This window comes from Anoplopoma fimbria, chromosome 12 (genome assembly GCF_027596085.1).
Source record: "Anoplopoma fimbria isolate UVic2021 breed Golden Eagle Sablefish chromosome 12, Afim_UVic_2022, whole genome shotgun sequence".
Lineage (NCBI taxonomy): Eukaryota > Metazoa > Chordata > Actinopteri > Perciformes > Anoplopomatidae > Anoplopoma > Anoplopoma fimbria.
The window spans coordinates 6665021-6683592 of NC_072460.1; the positions used below are offsets into that span (position 1 = coordinate 6665021).

The 18572-nt window shown below is 42.6% G+C and overlaps 2 protein-coding genes across 3 annotated transcripts; both read right to left on the reverse strand.

Annotated features, from left to right (window-relative positions):
• Window positions 1-794: 794 nt before the first annotated feature.
• kif3b (kinesin family member 3B) lies at window positions 795-9994 on the reverse strand. Of its 2 annotated transcripts, XM_054609324.1 has the most exons (9): window positions 9928-9994; window positions 7767-9284; window positions 7501-7602; window positions 6406-6528; window positions 5924-6042; window positions 4606-4722; window positions 3678-3783; window positions 2594-2799; window positions 795-1849 (listed from the first exon to the last, which is right to left on the reverse strand). In XM_054609324.1, the coding sequence occupies exons 2-9, from the start codon at window positions 9168-9170 to the stop codon at window positions 1744-1746; spliced, it is 2283 nt and encodes a 760-aa protein (XP_054465299.1). In that variant the 5' UTR covers window positions 9171-9284; window positions 9928-9994; the 3' UTR covers window positions 795-1743. The 2 variants fall into 2 exon arrangements, with proteins under 2 accessions (XP_054465299.1, XP_054465300.1); XM_054609325.1 differs by lacking the exon at window positions 9928-9994 and having other exon boundaries at window positions 7767-9285.
• A 352-nt stretch (window positions 9995-10346) lies between these two features.
• pofut1 (protein O-fucosyltransferase 1) lies at window positions 10347-17157 on the reverse strand. Its single transcript, XM_054609326.1, has 7 exons — window positions 16995-17157; window positions 16743-16864; window positions 15105-15287; window positions 14673-14785; window positions 13651-13843; window positions 11889-12131; window positions 10347-11525 (listed from the first exon to the last, which is right to left on the reverse strand). The coding sequence occupies exons 1-7, from the start codon at window positions 17131-17133 to the stop codon at window positions 11331-11333; spliced, it is 1188 nt and encodes a 395-aa protein (XP_054465301.1). The 5' UTR covers window positions 17134-17157; the 3' UTR covers window positions 10347-11330.
• Between the last annotated feature and the right edge of the window lie 1415 nt (window positions 17158-18572).

Genomic DNA, 18572 nt, shown 5'->3' on the forward strand with positions numbered 1-18572 from the left:
ATTTCCACAATTCAGGAAGTGCGCTTATTTGTGATTGGCAGAGCCGGGAAGCAGTGGATAACAGTTAGTCGTCGACACGCTGCGTCTCCGTTGTTTCATCCAATGAGCGATGTGAAAGCGACATGCTGCATGTTTTGGGGAGATGCTCGCCCAAGCTTGCTTTCAGATTGATATTTTGCGATTGCCAACCCTCTACCAAAAAAAGCTTGTTTCCCAAAATGTTGAAGGATTCCTTTAAGACAAAAAACAGCGCGCACACACGCACACACACACACACACTAAACTTAAAGCTCTGTTCAAACAGTATCCGAACTCCCAAAAATAGAAATAACAAACAGCGCAGTTTGAAATAACCCGGGCGTAAAGACACACACAGATATGCAGCCAGACAAACCACAACACACGCTGACTAACACACACACACACACACACATACACACATACACACACATACAGCCGAGCTGCTTAGTTCATGTGTCTTTACGTCAACCCCAACACAGTAAGAGAGGACTACAACTCCCAACACAGATCTGGGAAGTTAGGAAGAAGTGCATTGAGGAAACTGCAGTCCATTGTTTTCTATACATTAAGAGCATTTTGACTAGATTATTTATATATATGTATGTATATATATATATATATATATATATATATATATATATACACACACATACATATATATATAAATAATCTAGTCAAAATATATATACACACATATACATACATACATATATATATACATATACATATATATGTACATATACATAGACATACATACTTATAAATACCCTGCTGTTCAAAGTTTGGGATTGCCTGCCATAAAACTTGATGCTGGGAGGTCTCGTCTATATTTCTGCATTGTCTCTCATCCTTTTAGGTTGTAAAAAGTCTTCTTTACAAATGGAGGTTATTTTTGTATGAAGGGTTTGCAAAAAAGGGCAGAAAGATAAGACAGCGATCCCTCTAAGCAACAGGTCAATAAGAAGAGAAGAAACCACAAGTCAGCGGTGAACAAAACTGGTGGTTTGGTGTAAAGATTTGTGCAGATGTTAAAAAAGTAACAAGTTCTGTTTCAAGGTCAGGAAACAACAACTGGATCACAGAATATAACTTGAGCATACTGTGGATTGACACAATTTAAATTGCTTCAGTCTAATAAGCCAGCAGACTGCAGAGGACCCAATGAAGACAGCATTTGGTGGGAAGAATATCCCACTTGGTGAACACGGTCTAAATGTCACTTTTAAATCATTTAATTCGTCTTCTTTATGGGCCAAAACTATTTAAATTGTGAATAATACATTCGGTCTGATTTAAACTCCATCCGTCTCTGTTCCAAATAGTCATTTTTGGAGGGAAGAAGAAAAACATCAGTGTGACAGGGGACTCCAAACCTTTAAACAGCAGTAAACACAGTCAATCAGTGGCACTGAGCCAAATGTAGAGTAAGGTAACAGCAGTGTAGAGTGATGTGAGGCTTCATGCGTGGCTGCTGTCTTGGTGATGTACTGACTCACCTTCAACAGTCAATAGTGGCATGGTTACAGTTAAAACCTACTAAGCAGCATTAGTCTTAAAGTTTTTTTCTGTTGTTTGCAGAATCCAATATTCTGTCCCCAGACAAAAAAACAGCAACGACTCAGACGAAGCGAAACGAGACTCGCTTATCTCTCAAAAGTCGTGTCCCAAAGTGGAAAGGTGCAAAAAGAGAGGTTGGGTTTATGGTAGCAGTTGTAGAAGCCGTCACTTGGGCACCAGGCCGCGGGATTGTGGGTAAAGCGGGGATCCTGGGCTTGAGGGGCTGAATGGAGAGGTGGGGGTGCTCGACTTCTTTCCTGTTCTTGGTCGACTGAGTTAAAGAAAGCAATGACAACAGGATTAGGCGGATTGTGGGATTGACAGTAGGTTATGAACCTGCACATTTACAGGTTTTATTTAAACTTTCTCTGCTCCTAACCAAACGCACATAACTGACCATTCGCTGGAGTCCTGCCCCCCTTTGCAACTCCGTCAGGCAGTTAAAGCTACCAAGGAGCCCACACTGTTACTAACCGCACTTCATGAATAAATATTGTCTAAATTATCTTTTTTACTAACGCGTTTGAAAGATTTATCCAGAATGTCAAACTGACGCAGCAGTGAAAACAGGTTAAAAAAAGATAACGATAGAAGCTAAACGCTACAGATCACCACGTCTCCTCGTGATCCAGACAGAAGACAATGATACTAATTAGCAACACTGTTCCTGTAAAGCCGGGTAAGCCTTTAATCACTGTAACAATCATAAAAAAAATGTGTATACATTCAGAAGCTAGCGTAGCATTGAAGTACTAACGCTAGATAATGATGTTCTAACGTACTCTGCTAACATTAGCTTAACGTTTAACCATGGCTATGTCCAAACCCTTAAAACCAGCCTGAAAAGAGCCTATGGAGCAGAGACAGGTAGCTGATGCTACACTTTGATTGGCCAGTCTGTGTGCGAGGGGCGGGACTTAGCAAAGGGCCAATTTAAGCACCAGCCTAACCACAGTATAAATGCCACTTGACTTAATCTGTGGTCTTGACAGCTGTCAGTGACAATTTGCCTTACCCGGACTTTGGTTTCTTGAGGCTGCCGGTAGCGGGCAGGGTTGATCCCAAGCTGCTGTGAAAGCCAGAGGCATCTACCTGGATCTCATCCTCATCCCTAAGAGCGCTCTCCAGAGCTGCCGCCACCTTAGGTGCGATAACCGGCTCCTGATACTCTTTAGTGGTCCGAGCAGGCAGGTCCATGTCCAGCATCATAATGTTTTCAGCCTGAGGGGAACAGAAACAAGCGAGTCAATCCTGGTACATTTTGATGTGCTAGCTATGGAGATGAACTATTAACCAAGTATGAAAAAATTAAAGTAAAGAAGCCGAGAACCATCCTCCTTTGCAACCAGAAGTGACACTAGAGAGTGGAGCCGAGTAAAACCCAACGTTGAACCAGATATTTTTGAAGGGTGACCAAAATGTTACAATGAACTTGAACCATGAACTGAAAACACACTGTGAAAGTGTTAAAGTTCTAAGACAAAAACACGGACAATGCCCTGGTAATGACCTGTCAATCACAGTAAGCCCGCCCTAAAGCATACTCTGCTTTATGGTCTGTTTGACTCTAAATGGACCATAATTTACTAAATGAACATCATGCTGTATTGAAGAAGACTTGAAACTAGAGATTGAGACCATAAACTCATGTTTACAATGTTTACTGAGGGAATAAATCAAGAGAGAAGTAGAGTCATTTTCTCATAGACTTCTATACAATCAGACTTCCTTTAACAATCAGAGGCGTCGCCCCCTGTTGGCCTTTAGAAAGAATGCTTGAATGTTTAAGGCACTTCCGCATTGGCTTTACTTTCCAGAACAGGCGGTTGCGGCCTGATAAAAATATATATATTTCATTTAGATAATTGAAAATATTGCATGTTATTATTGGCTACCTACTAGACACCTACACACATTCTGGAATCTTAAACATTTTTTAATCCTTATTGATTGAATATCCATTTACTGATTTTTTTGGTGTTTGTTTCACTTACACCTACACTTTTAACACTCCGTTACTTTGTTTTGTATTAAGTCTCTTGATGTGTGAATATATGGACATGTATCAATGTAAAGGGTGAGCAGGACGTGCAGCTTACTTTGTATCTCATGTCAGGCCTCATCATCATGGCCATGCGAGCGTGGTGACTGAGAGGCCTCCTGTAGCCGACCGCGGACAAAGGCCTGCTCATCATCTGATGGTCACTGAAGAAGACACACACACAGAGAATGAGACAGTGAATACAGCATTGTGGAAAAAATGTTATCTAATGTATCATAACGGTTCTGTCATTTTAGAGGAAAAAACATTGTACAGAGTATTTCAATTTAATAATTCAAACCCATATATCTCTATTGACCTCATAAAATAAGGTCCTCGTTTGACAAATAAAGACAACATACGGGGAAGTATAGCAGTTCAACTGGCTTGTGATGGTGAGTAGCTGAAAAGAGAGGGGGGTAAACAACAAACTTTGTTGTCAAGGGCAACGTATGGACATTCCACCCACACAGACAAACACAGCGCTATTTGTCTGATGATAACTCATAAAGTAAAGGGACAATGTACAGCGAGCTGTTCAGTGTTGCAGACGCAACCCCCGACAGGAGCACGATGGATTGGAGTACTGATTTGTACAGCGATAACCATGGCAACAGTGGACGCTTTCGAAGCATTCGGGTAAACTTTAGTGTCAATGTCGACCAAGCAGAACGGATTGGGCTTCTATACTTAATTATGTAATGTGCAATGTCCCCATGGCCACACCTACATATTCCTGTCTTTAAGCGGGCGAAGCATAGGACAAACGATGCAGGATTGAATCTATTCTATTTAACATTACAAACATACATGTTAAGCACTGTTAAAATCCTACTGGACCTTACCGATAAATATTTGATTTAAAACCATGAAATATTCATTGATAATACAAGCTCTTCATCTTCTTTTAAAAGCTTCTATATGCTCAAGTTGGAGCACTTCTAACCGGCTGCAAAATGTAAAAAATAAATAAAAAAATAACGTACTCCTCTAGACGTGTGATGGGCTTCATCTTCCAGTATTCGTCCTCCTCGTCGAAGTAAGCCCTGTGGACTATTTTGTTCTTCTCCTCTAAGGGGATGAAGTTTTCAATGATCAAATGCCTGAAAAGGCAAACAAACGTACAATTAGACAGGAGCGGTGCACATGACAGCAACACAGAACCGCTCCGATGAGACTGAAAACATATTTGCCCTGCTGCGTGTTATTATTACACTTAAGCAGGACGTCTACCATACAGTGTAATTGTCAGCTATATCCAGAACACATTCACTGCTTCACCTTACTGCACACGGCCCTTTCCGACGGGGGAAACAAACGCTTTTCAAAGCCAGCAGACTTCTTTGAGAAATAGACTCATTTTACCTCTAAGAACGCAGGAGTTGCTGGTCTACCACTGCCTCCATTGATTAGTTTGTTTGTTTTATTGTGTGACTTGTCTGTTTTCAAGGCGTTGGTTCAATATACTTCAATTAGTATTGCCCAATATCAAAAACTTGCCACAGGTTTTTGTTTTTTTACAATCTGTACAACATACAGTAACTCCCTTAAACAGGGATAACCGGAATAAAAGAAAGAGTGTGATAGATGTCATGTGTACAGAATGAACAACATAGTAAATATGCAACTAAGTCAATCCACATGATACATATGACAGTAGCTCACCAAAGTCACGCAATAAAACAAACTAAGGGATTGAGGCAGCAGAGGATCAGCAGCTCCGGTGTTCTGTGCAGGTAAACTAGTGTTTTTGTCCAAAGGAGTCTGTGGCTTTGAAGGGATCATAGATGGTTGGATAGAACGGCTTTAGCTCCTCATTTGAAAGGGCTGCCTGACAGCAAGGTAAAGCGGGAACATTTTTTCTAAATAGAGCTTACACTTCAGCTGATTCTGTGCTGGGACTCTGGTCTGTTTCTTTAAACTGGGGGCATGCTAACAGAAGTCTACTGTACGTAATACACTGACTATTGTAACATCCAATGTACGATTTGAATAGATTTATTTTTTCCTTAAAAAGCAAACAGGGCCTACAAGAGACTTTGAAATTGATAACTTTCACCAAACTTCCCTAAATAAATAAATAAAAGCTACCTATTGAAAAAAAATGTGTTGCATCCCTGAATTAAAAAAAAAACACTTAAATTAACTGATAATAAAAAAATAGATTCATCGCCCAGCTCTACTGAATATGTATAAGAACCTCATACAAGCACACTTTAAAAGAAGAAGAAAAAAATCCAGACTAATCCAGACGGTGCTTATGATGGAGAGAATATGGCGCAGTGTCTCACGCAGGCCGCGTACTTGAGTTTGAGGTCCCTGGTGAGCTCATTCTGGGTCTGTTCCAGGTCCTGGCGCTCGTTGATATGTGCCTCCTGGATGTCGTGGATTTCTGCCTTCACAGCCTGCAGCTTGGCAAACAGCTAGAGGAGCGGAAAGGAGAGACCAAACCAGGGTTAACTAACCGCGAGATGTCATGAGGGGTAATGGATTATCCAAACAGACAAGAACAAAGCGAACAGTGTCTTCTTTCCTAATATTACCTAATGACACAGCACCTGACCTACTTACTTGCAGACACATAAAGCCTCACAAGTACTGAACAGTAGGCTTGTCAAAACAAACCAAACCCATGCTGTGCCTTCAAAAACGATCAACTGCACATTTATGCTCGCAGTGTGTTTTTATGTCCTCTGAATACATTCATGTGTGTCTTGTGCCAGAGTGGACGGAGGACATGAAAGAGACAGCCAATAGCTGGAACCGTCTGAGGTCACATCCGCTACCTTTTTCAGCTTCTTGGTTTTGATGTCGACCTCCTGCTGAAGAGAGCTGTAGGTCTCCTTCAGCTCCAGAGTCTCTTCGTCACGACTCTCCATCTGCTGCTGCATCTCCCGCTCTCGCCGTTTCTGGAAACGCACAGAAAAAGGCGCAAATTCTTACATTTGTGTGTGTGTGTGTGTGTGTGTGTGTGTGTGTATGATGAGGCTACGCAGCAGTCACAGATTGAAGGTGAGGTTGTTGTGAGTCAGTTAGGTAAGAGGAAGTGGAAAGCAGGGAGCACAAAGTCAAATTCACAGACATCACGCTTCATTCTAATGCAAAACGACGCCAATCAGATGTCAATTATTCAAGTTACGCTGCTTTCATGTGTCGGAAAAATCAGTGACGCAGTAACATGAGGCGACGTTAGACGCCTAACACCCGCATACCAGATTTGACAATGACATGGAAAATAGCCAGTCAAAGAAATAATAATTATAGATGTCTCATTTGCGGTGTCGGTCGGTCGATAAAGAAATAACCGCGGTCATCACTTCCCCAGAGCCCACTGCAGCTGTTGATAAAAGGCGGTCTTGACACACAGGACCTGGGCCCTGTTCTTTGTACGTGGACAACTGAGTTAGCTTGATTTGATTGTTGAAGAGTTAACACAAGTCTGGATTTTTCAGTTCTGAGACGGATTAAAATGTATCTAGTTGTATATTTGGTCTTTCATGCGTCTTACTGTGCCCCTCCTTAATTTCCCATGAGGCTCATCTAATAACTCTTACTGCATTTAATATGATTAGTGCCTGTCCTATTTTAAAGTGGCCCTGTTTTTTAAACTATTAGAAAATTTAACCTGTTAAAATATAAAAAGCTAGCAAGCACATTTTCAGCACATGTTGATAACCACTTCATAACGTCCCTTGGAAATCAAAAATGAACTGAGAGGTGTCAGTCTAAATTTGTGATCTGCTCGGCTAAAGAAGTGTGTCTAGGTCAGGTGACAGATGTCTTGCAGTCTGGACGTGACCAAACTGTGACTTCTACATTCCGTTACACATTAAAAATACTTTCCTGTCGTTACTGTTCGTTTTTTCACATGTTTGGTATACCTGTTCAGCAATTTCCTGCCTCCTCAGCTCCAGCATTCTCTGTTGCTCGTTGGTGTGATCCACAATGTTCTTCCCCCCAACGAGGAGCTTACTCTCCATCGCCTGGATCGAGAAGAAGGGAAGAGAGAAGGATGGAACCACTTTGAGTCACGTTGGGGAGAAAAGTAAATCTGAAATTGAGCCTGTAATACACCTTCTCTTTCAAATCAATCTGTTGCATTCTGGATGTACAGAAACACACCCAGTCCAGACCAAAATTTGCTTACCTTCACTTTGGCTGCAAGCATCTCTCCGGCTTCCCTCTCCTTCTTCAAATCTTCCATTTTCTTCTCTTTCTCTTTAAGCAGCAGCACTTTCTCCTCAGCCACCAGACTGTGATCCTCCATGATGGCCTTCCTCTCCTTCTCGAGCTTCTCCTGCTGCTCCCGCCAGTAATCCCCCTTGTCCTCCCCTTCTTCCTCGTCGTCCTCCGTCTCTCCGTCCTCCAGATCCTCACCATCGCTCCCTTCCCCGGCCCTCCTCCTCTGCTTCCTCTTTTTCTTCTTTCCAGAGCGCTTTTCCAGCTGCTCCTTCAGCCGGGCGATCTCCTCCTGAAACTCCCTGAGCAGGGCGTCCTTGGGGTCCTCGTTGATGCGGGGTTTGTTCTTAATGTTCTTCGCCCTGTTGGAATAGCGCAGCGTCGTCAAGGTCTCCTCCACGTTGTAGGACGCTGGGCCGATGTTGGCGACCATAACTGTGCGAGCGTTGCCCCCCAGAGAGTCCTGCAGCAAACGGGTGAGTTTTGAATCTCGGTAGGGGATATGGCTGCTCCTGCCGTCCACCAGAGCTGATATGACGTTCCCGAGGGCCGAAAGGGACAGATTTATCTTCGTGGCTTCTTTAAGCCTCTCCCCCTGAGCACCAGTCTTGGTCTGCCGTTCACTACCGGCTAAATCGACCAGGTTCAGTTTGCCGACCCTGATGTGGTTCTCCCCGTCAACGCCCAGCTCGCTGCACTCCACAGTGATGACAAAGATGGCGTGAGAACGGGAGCTGTGCTCGTTCATGTTCGTGGAACCCACCGAGCGGTTCTGGTTGCCCACGTTCATGACATGTTCGATCTCCCGCACGCTCTTGGTGACAAATGATGAAAGGTCCTTAACATACACGCCGGTGTCGGGCCTCTCCCTGAGCTCCAGGCGACGCGTCTGATCTTTGGAGAGCAAGTCTTTGATCTCCTCTTGGTAAATTTCTAGATACGACGCTCTCACCAGGTACTGCTGATTCTGGGAGCGGGAAATGTGAGTGAAGATGTGCTCAAAGGAGTTAGGGATCACCCCTCTCCTCTCCGTGTCATTCCTCACCCCCTCCATAGTGTATGTTTTCCCTGTACCGGTCTGCCCATAGGCAAAAATGGTCCCGTTGAACCCAAGTAGAACTGAATCCACCAGGGGCCTGAAGGTTTCATCGTACAAATCTATTTGTTTGGAGTTCCAGTCGTAGACCGAATCAAAGGTGAAGACTTTGGGGTGGTCACTGCCCGAGGCCTCCCTGGGGTTCCTGACCATAATTTGGCCCAATTTGACATCGACAGCGACCACCCTCTCAAACTTGGCCGCCCGCTCCTTTTCATTCATGGGGCGACAGCGGACCACCACCTTGACCGTCTCTGCGCTCTTGCTCTTGGACATGTTGCAGAGCTGCTGCCAAACCCCCCCCGAGGCTCGGCACTCTGTGGTGCTCTGCTCTGTCTTCTAGGTGCAGCTTCAGGAGCAGTTCACCAGTACAAGGGCCCACATTAGAAGCTGTTGGAGAAGACACATTCAGACCATTAGCAACAACCTGCAATGGAAACTGTTCATGGTGACTCCACACCTTGATGGTTAATACATCACAAACATCTTTACATACAAAGTGGAAGAGTCATTTAAGCCTTAAATGAGTCTGTCAGCTGTGCTTCTTTCCCAGCCTCCCTGGTATTGACAACATTACATTCAAAAAGCAGACGACGTGCCTGAGACTAGGTTACATGTAGTGGGTTCAATGAATAACCTCTTCTAACGGTGCGTTCAGGTCACACCCTGTTCTAGCTAACCTAACAACCCCTGTGAAGCTGGCGTTAAACTAATTAACTGGCACAACACCAGCAGTGTCATGATGATAAACCATGTTTTATATAGATGTCAGCATGCGTGAGTCTTCAAAGTAGCGGCTCGGCTAATGTTAGCCCAAACGAGCCCATAAAACCGGCCTAGCAACGGCAAACACTAGCTAGGTAACCTAAGCTACACGGTAGCATTAGCATTACCTGGCTAACGCTAGCAGCCAGCGGAGCATGAATCAATGCAACATATCGCGATAAGAACATAAAAACAGCACATCGACGGTGGACGAGACATAAACACAGCTGTCCACCTGACACACACATGTAGGTACAGGTTTAGCTACCAGTGGCAAACGTTAGCTAATCCAGAACTCCCAGTCAGCCATTAGCCGCTGCTCATCCCCACAACGGTCCCGGTTGCTTAGTTGCCAGATTCACGCACGGTGTCCCCCCCCCTCTCCGCGTAAAGTGGTTACGTGTGCAAAACACATTAACGCGTAGAAATAGTGAGTTTCTGAGTGAGCATACTAATTAAGGCTAATCGCAAAATACTTTACAACCTAAACTGTGAATAACAGCGTGGCGAGACAAAAATACATAGTATTATGAAGAATAGAAATGCAAGGTATTCCTGGCAAACCTGGCAACCGAGTCTCAACATAGCTCAGTGGATCAGCTGATTCAACTGTCCTCACAGCTCAGCTTCCAGTCAAGAAGGCACACAGGCATTTTTTATTTTTATTTTTTATTTAAAAAGTAGTGTTGCATCACTTTATTGGTGAAAAACATTTTTAGAAACCATTCAACTTCAAAATCATTGCATTCACTGCTTTCACACAGAGGAAGCAAATAGCTTGCCAAACATCCCCACCATTCATTTGATCAATTCAGCCTGTGCAAATCAACTCCTTTTCTGTCTCCCTGAAACATGTGTTCACATTCACTGAATAATAATACTCTCCCACAACAATTCAGTACAGGGTTCCAACGCAATCTGTTTTTTTTTTTTTGGGGGGGGGGTCCTGATAAATTAAGAGGTGGAGAGACGGTTTCCTCCCCCCCACCCCCCTATAATTAGTATGTACAGGAGGATATCAGTTTACTGTGCTCTCCTTGGAATGGAGGGCAGAAAGGGAAGGTTAAGAGCGAGCTGAGAAAAGGCATGGACGGGATAGAAAGGTCGGGGAGAGAAAGAGAAGAGGGCTAAAAGAGCGAGGGGGGAGAACACATAACATCGTTGCACAGCAGTGTTTTTTTTTCCCAGGGTTCACCGGGGTCCACCGAAGCTCCTGCTTACATGTCGGGATTGCAAAACATTGGTTGCTGCCGCAGACTATGGCAGCAGCTGAAGGAAATGGGAAAGGAATATGTTTCTGTGACGGTGAATGATAAAAGAAAAAAACTGGCTTCAGTATAGTGAACACAAGCAGGTGGACGTCAAGTCTTGGAAACCCATCAATACTGGATTTCCAAGCGGGGGAACAGACAAAAAATAAAGCGTCCATGTCACAGCATTTCACAGACATTAAACCACTGAACCACAATCTTATAATTCTCAAGCCCTTCCTCCTTTCTTACAGATTAAAATCCGATTAAAATCCGTTCTAATAATAGGATGGGCCTTCACGACCCATCACGTCACTGATGAATATTCTCTGCTCTCCGCTTTGCTCCCCCTCGCCTCCTCGCGACGGCCTTTTACGCTCCAGCATTAGCGCCCAGAGGACGACTGCGTGACCCCTCGTGCTCAGAGTTCTTCTTTCGGATTTGATTTCCCGGGCTTGTCCATGCCGAAGAAGGAGGACGGGAGGCCGCGGACGTCCCGCTCTCTCTTCACGAAAGCGGAGAAGGAGGAGACGCAGTTGCCGATGAAGTGGTCGGCCCGGCCTAAGATGTACAGGTCCATTTGGGCCGAGTCTGGATCAAGACTCACCACCTTCACCTGAAAAGCCAGGATGACATAAACAGATGAACAACCAGGTGGGGAAATACATGATTGAAGTCTCAATTCTTGACAATTCTTAAAAAATGCTCGGTGGGGGAAAAAAAAAAAACTTTACTGACAGTTTAATTTTAATTTCTGACCTTGACTTTACAGGATGGGCTGGATTCTGGCTTTAGCTTTTATTCAAATTCATCCTTAAACTATGTAAAAGATTTGCTAATTGTGACATAACTTGTTTTCCAAATTGTGCTACAGCAGGCAAGCCAGTCGGAAATGTTGCTAGCCAGTTCAGGTTGCATTTATGACAGGAACAAACAGGGGAAGGTTACTCATGATATCATAGAGGCTCTACGAACCCACCTTGCCCTTGAGGAGCTTTTCAATTTCCCTGCTGTGGGATTCCGAGTCGGTGGCGATGTAGACGGAGCGGGCCGAGGTCCTCTTCGCCCACAGCTTGACGGCCCTTCGGATCTCCGCCAGGTCGGGGAGGCACATGGTCATGGTGAGGGGCAACGCCGTCTGGCGGTTGTAGCCGACGCACTGCGGAGAGGCCATGAAGTGAGGCCCTGCTTCACCGCTCTTCAGCATCTTGCAGGCATTTTGCTGTACGGGTGGGTGGACAAGTAGGGTAGATATGAGTCGGTTATAAACAGGAATAAAGACTTGGTGTCCTGCTCTCTCTCATACTTCAGTTTTCAGTTCTCCTTCTACGACCCTGGCTTGGTAAGCACAACCGGGATAGTGTGCTCATCTGCCTGGTCTCCATTTAACCAAAAGGCTGGAGTTCTCCTACTTTATTCTGCTCTGTGTTTACATCCCACCTCCCTGAAAGCCTCAATAGCTACATTTCTGGGGTCTCTAAGATCAAAAGAAAATTATGAATCACTTCCAGTTGTCACTAAAATGTATTTTAAACGCTTACTAATACCCAGCTGTTTCCATTATTCATACGGCAAAAACATTTATTCACAAATATGAATAGTGAATGCGAGAGAGGATTTTCTGCTGTAAATGAAACGGCCAGCCAGAGACGCAACGGGTTGCACTAAGCGATCCTTTCTTCATGTCCATTTCTGGATTAAAGCAGGACTTTGACTCTCCTCTTCTTAGATACCGGGACGGCAACTAGATGAAGCTGAGACGAGGTCTGTGTGGCCCCACCGGGGGGTAATAACACACTCATTGCTACATGCATATTGCTCTGTCCCCCCAAGCAGCTGTGGGACTCTCTGGTCACCGTCTGGTTCAGCTTCTTGCTCTGAATTGTGACTAAACTGATAAATCTGGTCATATCTTTCCTTTTTGTCAGCAAATCCCATGAAAAGACAAACGTTTTGAATTACGAATTCATCCCGCTAACAATTATTGTTCATATATCCAAAGTGGGGTTTAGTATCTTCTGGCTCTGTGCACACACTGTTGATGCCACACATACTAATGCACAAAATGTGGATTCATCAGTTGCAGAAAGATAGTCCCCAACAAATGAACCATTTCCTCCTGTTTCAGCGTCGTTCGTTTAAAAAACTACCGCGACCAGCTGTTTAAGGAAATGACTTTCCCACAAATGAAACTGTGTATTGGTCAGGTGACCCGATGAGCCTCGAGCTACAGACGGGGCAGGGAAGTCATAGCAAGTTTTGAGAGACCGGCGAACACGTTTGTAGGTTTCGACTTTTTCCATTTGATTTGTCCACATTAAGAAAAACATAGAATATCACCAGCCTTGTAATGATTTTTTTTTTTGTGCAGGGATACAGGCGTGGACTGAGTGACTGAGCTGATTTCAAGGTGAAAACCGAAATGCGATGTAGGGCTGCAATTAACGATGTTGCATCATCTGTCGGATATTTTATTGATTAATTATTTATAACGTTTGGTCTATTGAACGTAAGAAATCTGATGAGAAATGATGATCAGTGTTTCCCACAACCCAAGATGACGTCCTGAAATGTCTTGTTTTGTCCACAACTCAAAGATATTCAGTTCGCTGTCAATTAGGAGTAAGAAACACCTCCACCCCACCCAAAAAAAACAAAAAAACATCTTAAAAGAAGCTCGAGACAGAGAATTTTGACTTTTTTTACGAAGCCTCGCCCATAAATCATCAAAGATATCTCACCCAGTCGACGCCAATCCTCAAGTGAATGCCGACGTACGGCCTGGTCAGCAGGGTGGCGATGTGCCTCTCTCCCTCCTCCACCATACTGTCCGACCACACCACGTAGCGTTGCAGGCCCACGTGTTCCTCAATCACTGGGAACTGGGCGGGAGCCCCGGGCATCGCCAGGACGGGGTGCTCCGAGGGAGGGAACCTGTTCAAACCGGGTGAAGCATGAGGACAAACTGTCTGCTAAAAGGGGATGGTTTGGATGTATGTAGCAGGGTTTTATGAGGTACTTTTCCATAAGTCAGTGTATTACTGCAGTAGATGGAGTTTGGAGAAAGAGACAGGAATAACAGCACGGGAGCAAAGTAATGCACGGCTGTGGACGTCTTTAGACATGTTAAAAACAAATCTTCATTTGTTTAAGTGTATGCTAGATTTAGAATATTATCACCGCTTTACATTGACGTCAGCCTTTTCACACTTAAGCCGTTATCTATGATCTCTTCAAAGCCACCAGAGTCCTTTGTCAAAAAAACTGAAATATTACATTACCCTTTAAAACAAAAACGTCCCACAATAGCACAAACAATAGAACAAGTTGAGGCAGCTGTAGACCAGCAAGCAGCAACTGTCTTGTTCTGCAAAAAGTACAGTTTTTTTGTCAACGGAGTCTTTGTGGCTTTGAAGATAGCATAAATTACAGCTTCAGTTCCCCATCAGAAAGGGCTGTCTGTGCAAATATTCTAAACATAGCCTCCACTTAAACTGATAATGGTTCATTAAGGGGTCTGAATTACATCCGCTGCAGTGCATTGCTTTGCTCCTGTGCTGGTTTTGTCGTTTTCTCTAACCTGCCCATCCACTGTAGTAATAAACTGACTATGGAGAAGAACCTCAACAACCCCACTTCAAACAATCCGAACTATCCCTTTATGAAAATTAAACCGATGATGCGGTAATAATTATGTCTTGTGTTATCTTTGATCATCTTCAATGTGTCTCCAGTACAGTGGGGCTGCTAAACATGTACTCACTTCTTCATCCACTGAGTTTGGTGTTGGGCACTGAAGGAAATACCAGCGAACAAGACAGACGCGTCAAAGTCCACACCGACGTAGTCCCAGAACGGACCAAACGGGTTCCCGTCCTGAAAATTAATCAGAACGTCCATCCATATCAGAGCGATGACACTGTCACAGTAGCGTCCCAGTTATAAGGTTTGGTTTTAGGGGGCCACCAGGGGGCAGCATTTCACCCTCACCCTTTTCACATGGAATCATTGTCCCTAGTTGACGACGGAGCTGAGTCCCTATTGCATTTGCTTTTAAAGCTAATTTTATGCTTCTATATTTTCACATTCACTCACTATTTCAAGTCTGCAGAGAAAGAGAAATGATACATGCACAGACAATCTGAAAATCAATGTATAATCTACTCAGATAATCGTCTCCACTGGGCTCTCTCACCTTCATGGGGCAGGATTTCTTGTCCACACTTCGCTGCGCTGCAGTCTCAAAGCAGTAGGCTTTCCTCTGTCTTGAGGGCCAGTGATTGGGTGCCAGCTTCTCCATGAAGTCCTCCAAACTGACCACCCGGTGGAAGGCGGACAACGCCTCCAGCTGGAAGAACTCGCTGTAGGGAACATGGACCTGAATGGAGCAGAAAGGAATAGAATGGAGTAAACAGCACGGTCCAATTCAGGATTATATTCAAAATTGTTGTTGTTGTCAACGTATCACATGATAAGACCAGAGCCAACAATGTGTTAGTCTGTCACTTAATACTGTCTGACTTTTCTAACCTGTCTGGGCTCTTTGAATAGGGAAAATGTTTTTGTTCCCTCGTGAGTATTTCCAGCAGCAGGAAGGTCTATGTGGGACTGACTTGAAATGAACTGCATTGGGTCCCTTTAGTCTAGGGGTGCAACAAACTATTATTTTCCTTATGGATTAATCTGATGATTATTTTTCTAGATTAATCGATTAATCGTCCATCCCAGTTTCTCAAAAGTCCAAGGTGATGGGTTTGAAGCCAAACCAGAAGACATTCTGTTTAATGCGATATTAAAAAGCGACTTTTGCATGAATATTTACATTAGTGATGAATCGATTCTCAAAAATACAGTACCAGTCAAAAGTTTGGACACAACTTCTCATTCAACTACTTTGAAGAATCTAAAATATAAAACATATTCTGGTTTGTTGAGCATTTGTTTGTTTACCACATAATTCCATATGTGTTCCTTCATAGTTTGGATGTCTTCAATATTAATCTACAATGTAGAAAAAAAATAAAAAATAAAAATAAAGAAAAACCATTGAATGAGAAGGTGTGAACATATAAATGTAGCCTGTCTTTAAGTTGTTACAATCCTATCCTGTGTGTTAATTATCTGTCGTGTTTTGAATATTTTCCTCGTGTTTCATAAAAAAAAAAAAAAAAAAAAATATGTGTGAATGAATGAATGAATATGAATAAGAATATGTTTTATATTTTAGATTCTTCAAAGTAGTTGAATGAGAAGGTGTGTCCAAACTTTTGACTGGTACTGTAGTTGGCTATTATTTTCCTGTACATCGACTAATCAATTATGGGAATGATCGTTGCAGCTCAACTTTAGACTCAATTCTGAGTTTTTTTGTTTTATTCCAATTCATGATTTAAATTACAGTCAATATATTTTTCCTATAGTATTTGCTTCACATCCAGGTCCTTTTCCTTTTTTTCCCCCTGATGTACAGTACCAGTCAAAAGTTTGGACACACCTTCTCATTCAATGGTTTTTCTTTATTTTTTCATTTTTTTCTACATTGTAGATTAATATTGAAGAACATCCAAACTATGAAGGAACACATATGGAATTATGTGGTAAACAAACAAACGCTCAACAAACCAGAATATGTTTTATATTTTAGATTCTTCAAAGTAGTTGAATGAGAAGGTGTGTCCAAACTTTTGACTGGTACTGTATAGTGACTTGGCTGCTGTAACATTGAACAAATTCCCTTTGATTTGAATGAAATAGTCAAATCAATCCACCTTATTATAATCACTATGTGCAGTCGGTGACAGGCTGTCAGGTGTCAGCTTCTCACTTTACTCACATTGGTATAAGGGGGCGTGTGGTGCCGGTACACTATCCAGGGAGGGACCGCCAGGGTTCGGTTCAGCATCTTTGCAAAGGCGAGAGACCCCAAGAAGTGATCTGCCTGGTTCCCAAAGCGACCTGGACAACAACAGAGGTCCCGACAGTAAACTCACACTTATGACAAGGAAATAGTTTCAGTCTTTTTTGGTCTTTAGTGTACAACAGAATACAAATATATCCAAGTGTCAGCTACAAATCATGCATTTACCCATGCACGGGCAGTACAAAATGTAGCCGTTCTGATCCCACGTCAGTTCTTCGGCAAAAGTTGGCCATGGCTGCAGCAGAAGCGCTAAAAGTAAACTTGTCAGTGCAAGAGAATGACGTGCTTGTTGCTTAACCGCCATTGTGGTTCACTTTACGTCCCAGAATGCACTGGGGGGGTTCAGTAGTCTTCTTCTTCTTCTTCTTCTTCTTCTTCTTCTTCTGCTTCTTCTTCTGTGGGTTCAATGAGGCGTTCAAACGCGCCTCGAATACGTCTACTACCGCCCGGTGTGCCGGAGGCGGTATGTCGTGTGAGAGTGACGGGCTAATAAGTGTGTTTTATCTTTTTTTTATTTTTTTTATTATTATTATTTTTTTTTATGAAACACGAGGAAAATATTCAAAACACGACAGATAATTAACACACAGGATAGGATTGTAACAACTTAAAGGCAGGCTATATTTATATGTTCACACCTTCTCATTCAATGGTTTTTCTTTATTTTTATTTTTATTTTTTTCTACATTGTAGATTAATATTGAAAACATCCAAACTATGAAGGAACACATATGGAATTATGTGGTAAACAAACAAATGCTCAACAAACCAGAATATGTTTTATATTTTATATTCTTCAAAGTAGTTGAATGAGAAGGTGTGTCCAAACTTTTGACTGGTACTGTATATATATATATATTTTTTTTTGAAGAAACAAAAAAGAGAATGAAACAAACAGACGTATACTTTTTTTAAGCCTTTCCATTCATTTTTACGATATAATTTAGCGACTTAAAGTAGTTGGTAAATTATAAATGAATCGATCTTTAATAAAAGCAGATTATGCAAGGATTTGCTTCAAATCTAAAGAGCATGGTATGTGTACGGTACTTTGCATCCCAAAACATGAAATATTGTATCTATTAACTAAGCACTAAAAAGTAGCTATTATTCATTCAGCGCATGGAAACAGTGCAACTACTGAAGAATTAAGTAGTTGTAAACTTGTATAGGCTGTAATAGAAACACGGTCTTTAAAGCCTCTGCAAATTTAGTTTTTTTTTATCTTAAATATTTTTCTATGACATTGAATATTAGTCTCTAAATAAGCAACATTAAAAGGTAAAGCTTCGATAAAGAACGCCTTTTTTGGGGTCTTATTTATTTGGATTTTAACACTCAATAACTGGGTGTGGTTTGATCCGATTTGATTGACAGTAGTCTGGCAGTGGTGATCAGACCTAATTGCTGAAGATTTCATCAAATAAATAAATAACCATAAAGAAAATAACTTGGGATGCAAAGGGCATTAACCATCAAAGATGGAAAATGCAACCTAAACAAATGGACTTTCCAGGTCCGTGTGCTGTTCATGACTATGTAGAATACAAGTGGCCCAATATCTAGCAGCCGGATATATAGCTATATTTGTTGGAGTAACCTAGCATTAGCGAGACATAACGAGCTACAAATCACAAGATGATCGTACTCCATAATCTGTGTTCATGTACAGAACGTCAAACACCGGGACACAGACTCAGAGTTTTGACTTTATTCAGTTTTTAAATGGCCGCTACAAACACA

Coding starts and splice junctions, on each gene's coding strand:
- kif3b (XM_054609324.1), bottom strand. CDS start 9,170: ATGTCCAAGAGCAAGAGCGCAGAGACGGTCAAGGTGGTGGTCCGCTGT. Junction 7,603..7,766: donor TGCTTGCAGCCAAAGTGAAG/GTAAGCAAATTT, acceptor TTCTCGATCCAG/GCGATGGAGAGTAAGCTCCT. Junction 3,784..4,605: donor CCCATCACACGTCTAGAGGA/GTACGTTATTTT, acceptor TGTCTTCTTCAG/TGACCATCAGATGATGAGCA.
- pofut1 (XM_054609326.1), bottom strand. CDS start 17,133: ATGGCGGTTAAGCAACAAGCACGTCATTCTCTTGCACTGACAAGTTTA. Junction 13,844..14,672: donor CAAACTCAGTGGATGAAGAA/GTGAGTACATGT, acceptor CGGTTTGAACAG/GTTCCCTCCCTCGGAGCACC. Junction 12,132..13,650: donor TGAGGATTGGCGTCGACTGG/GTGAGATATCTT, acceptor CCACCCGTACAG/CAAAATGCCTGCAAGATGCT.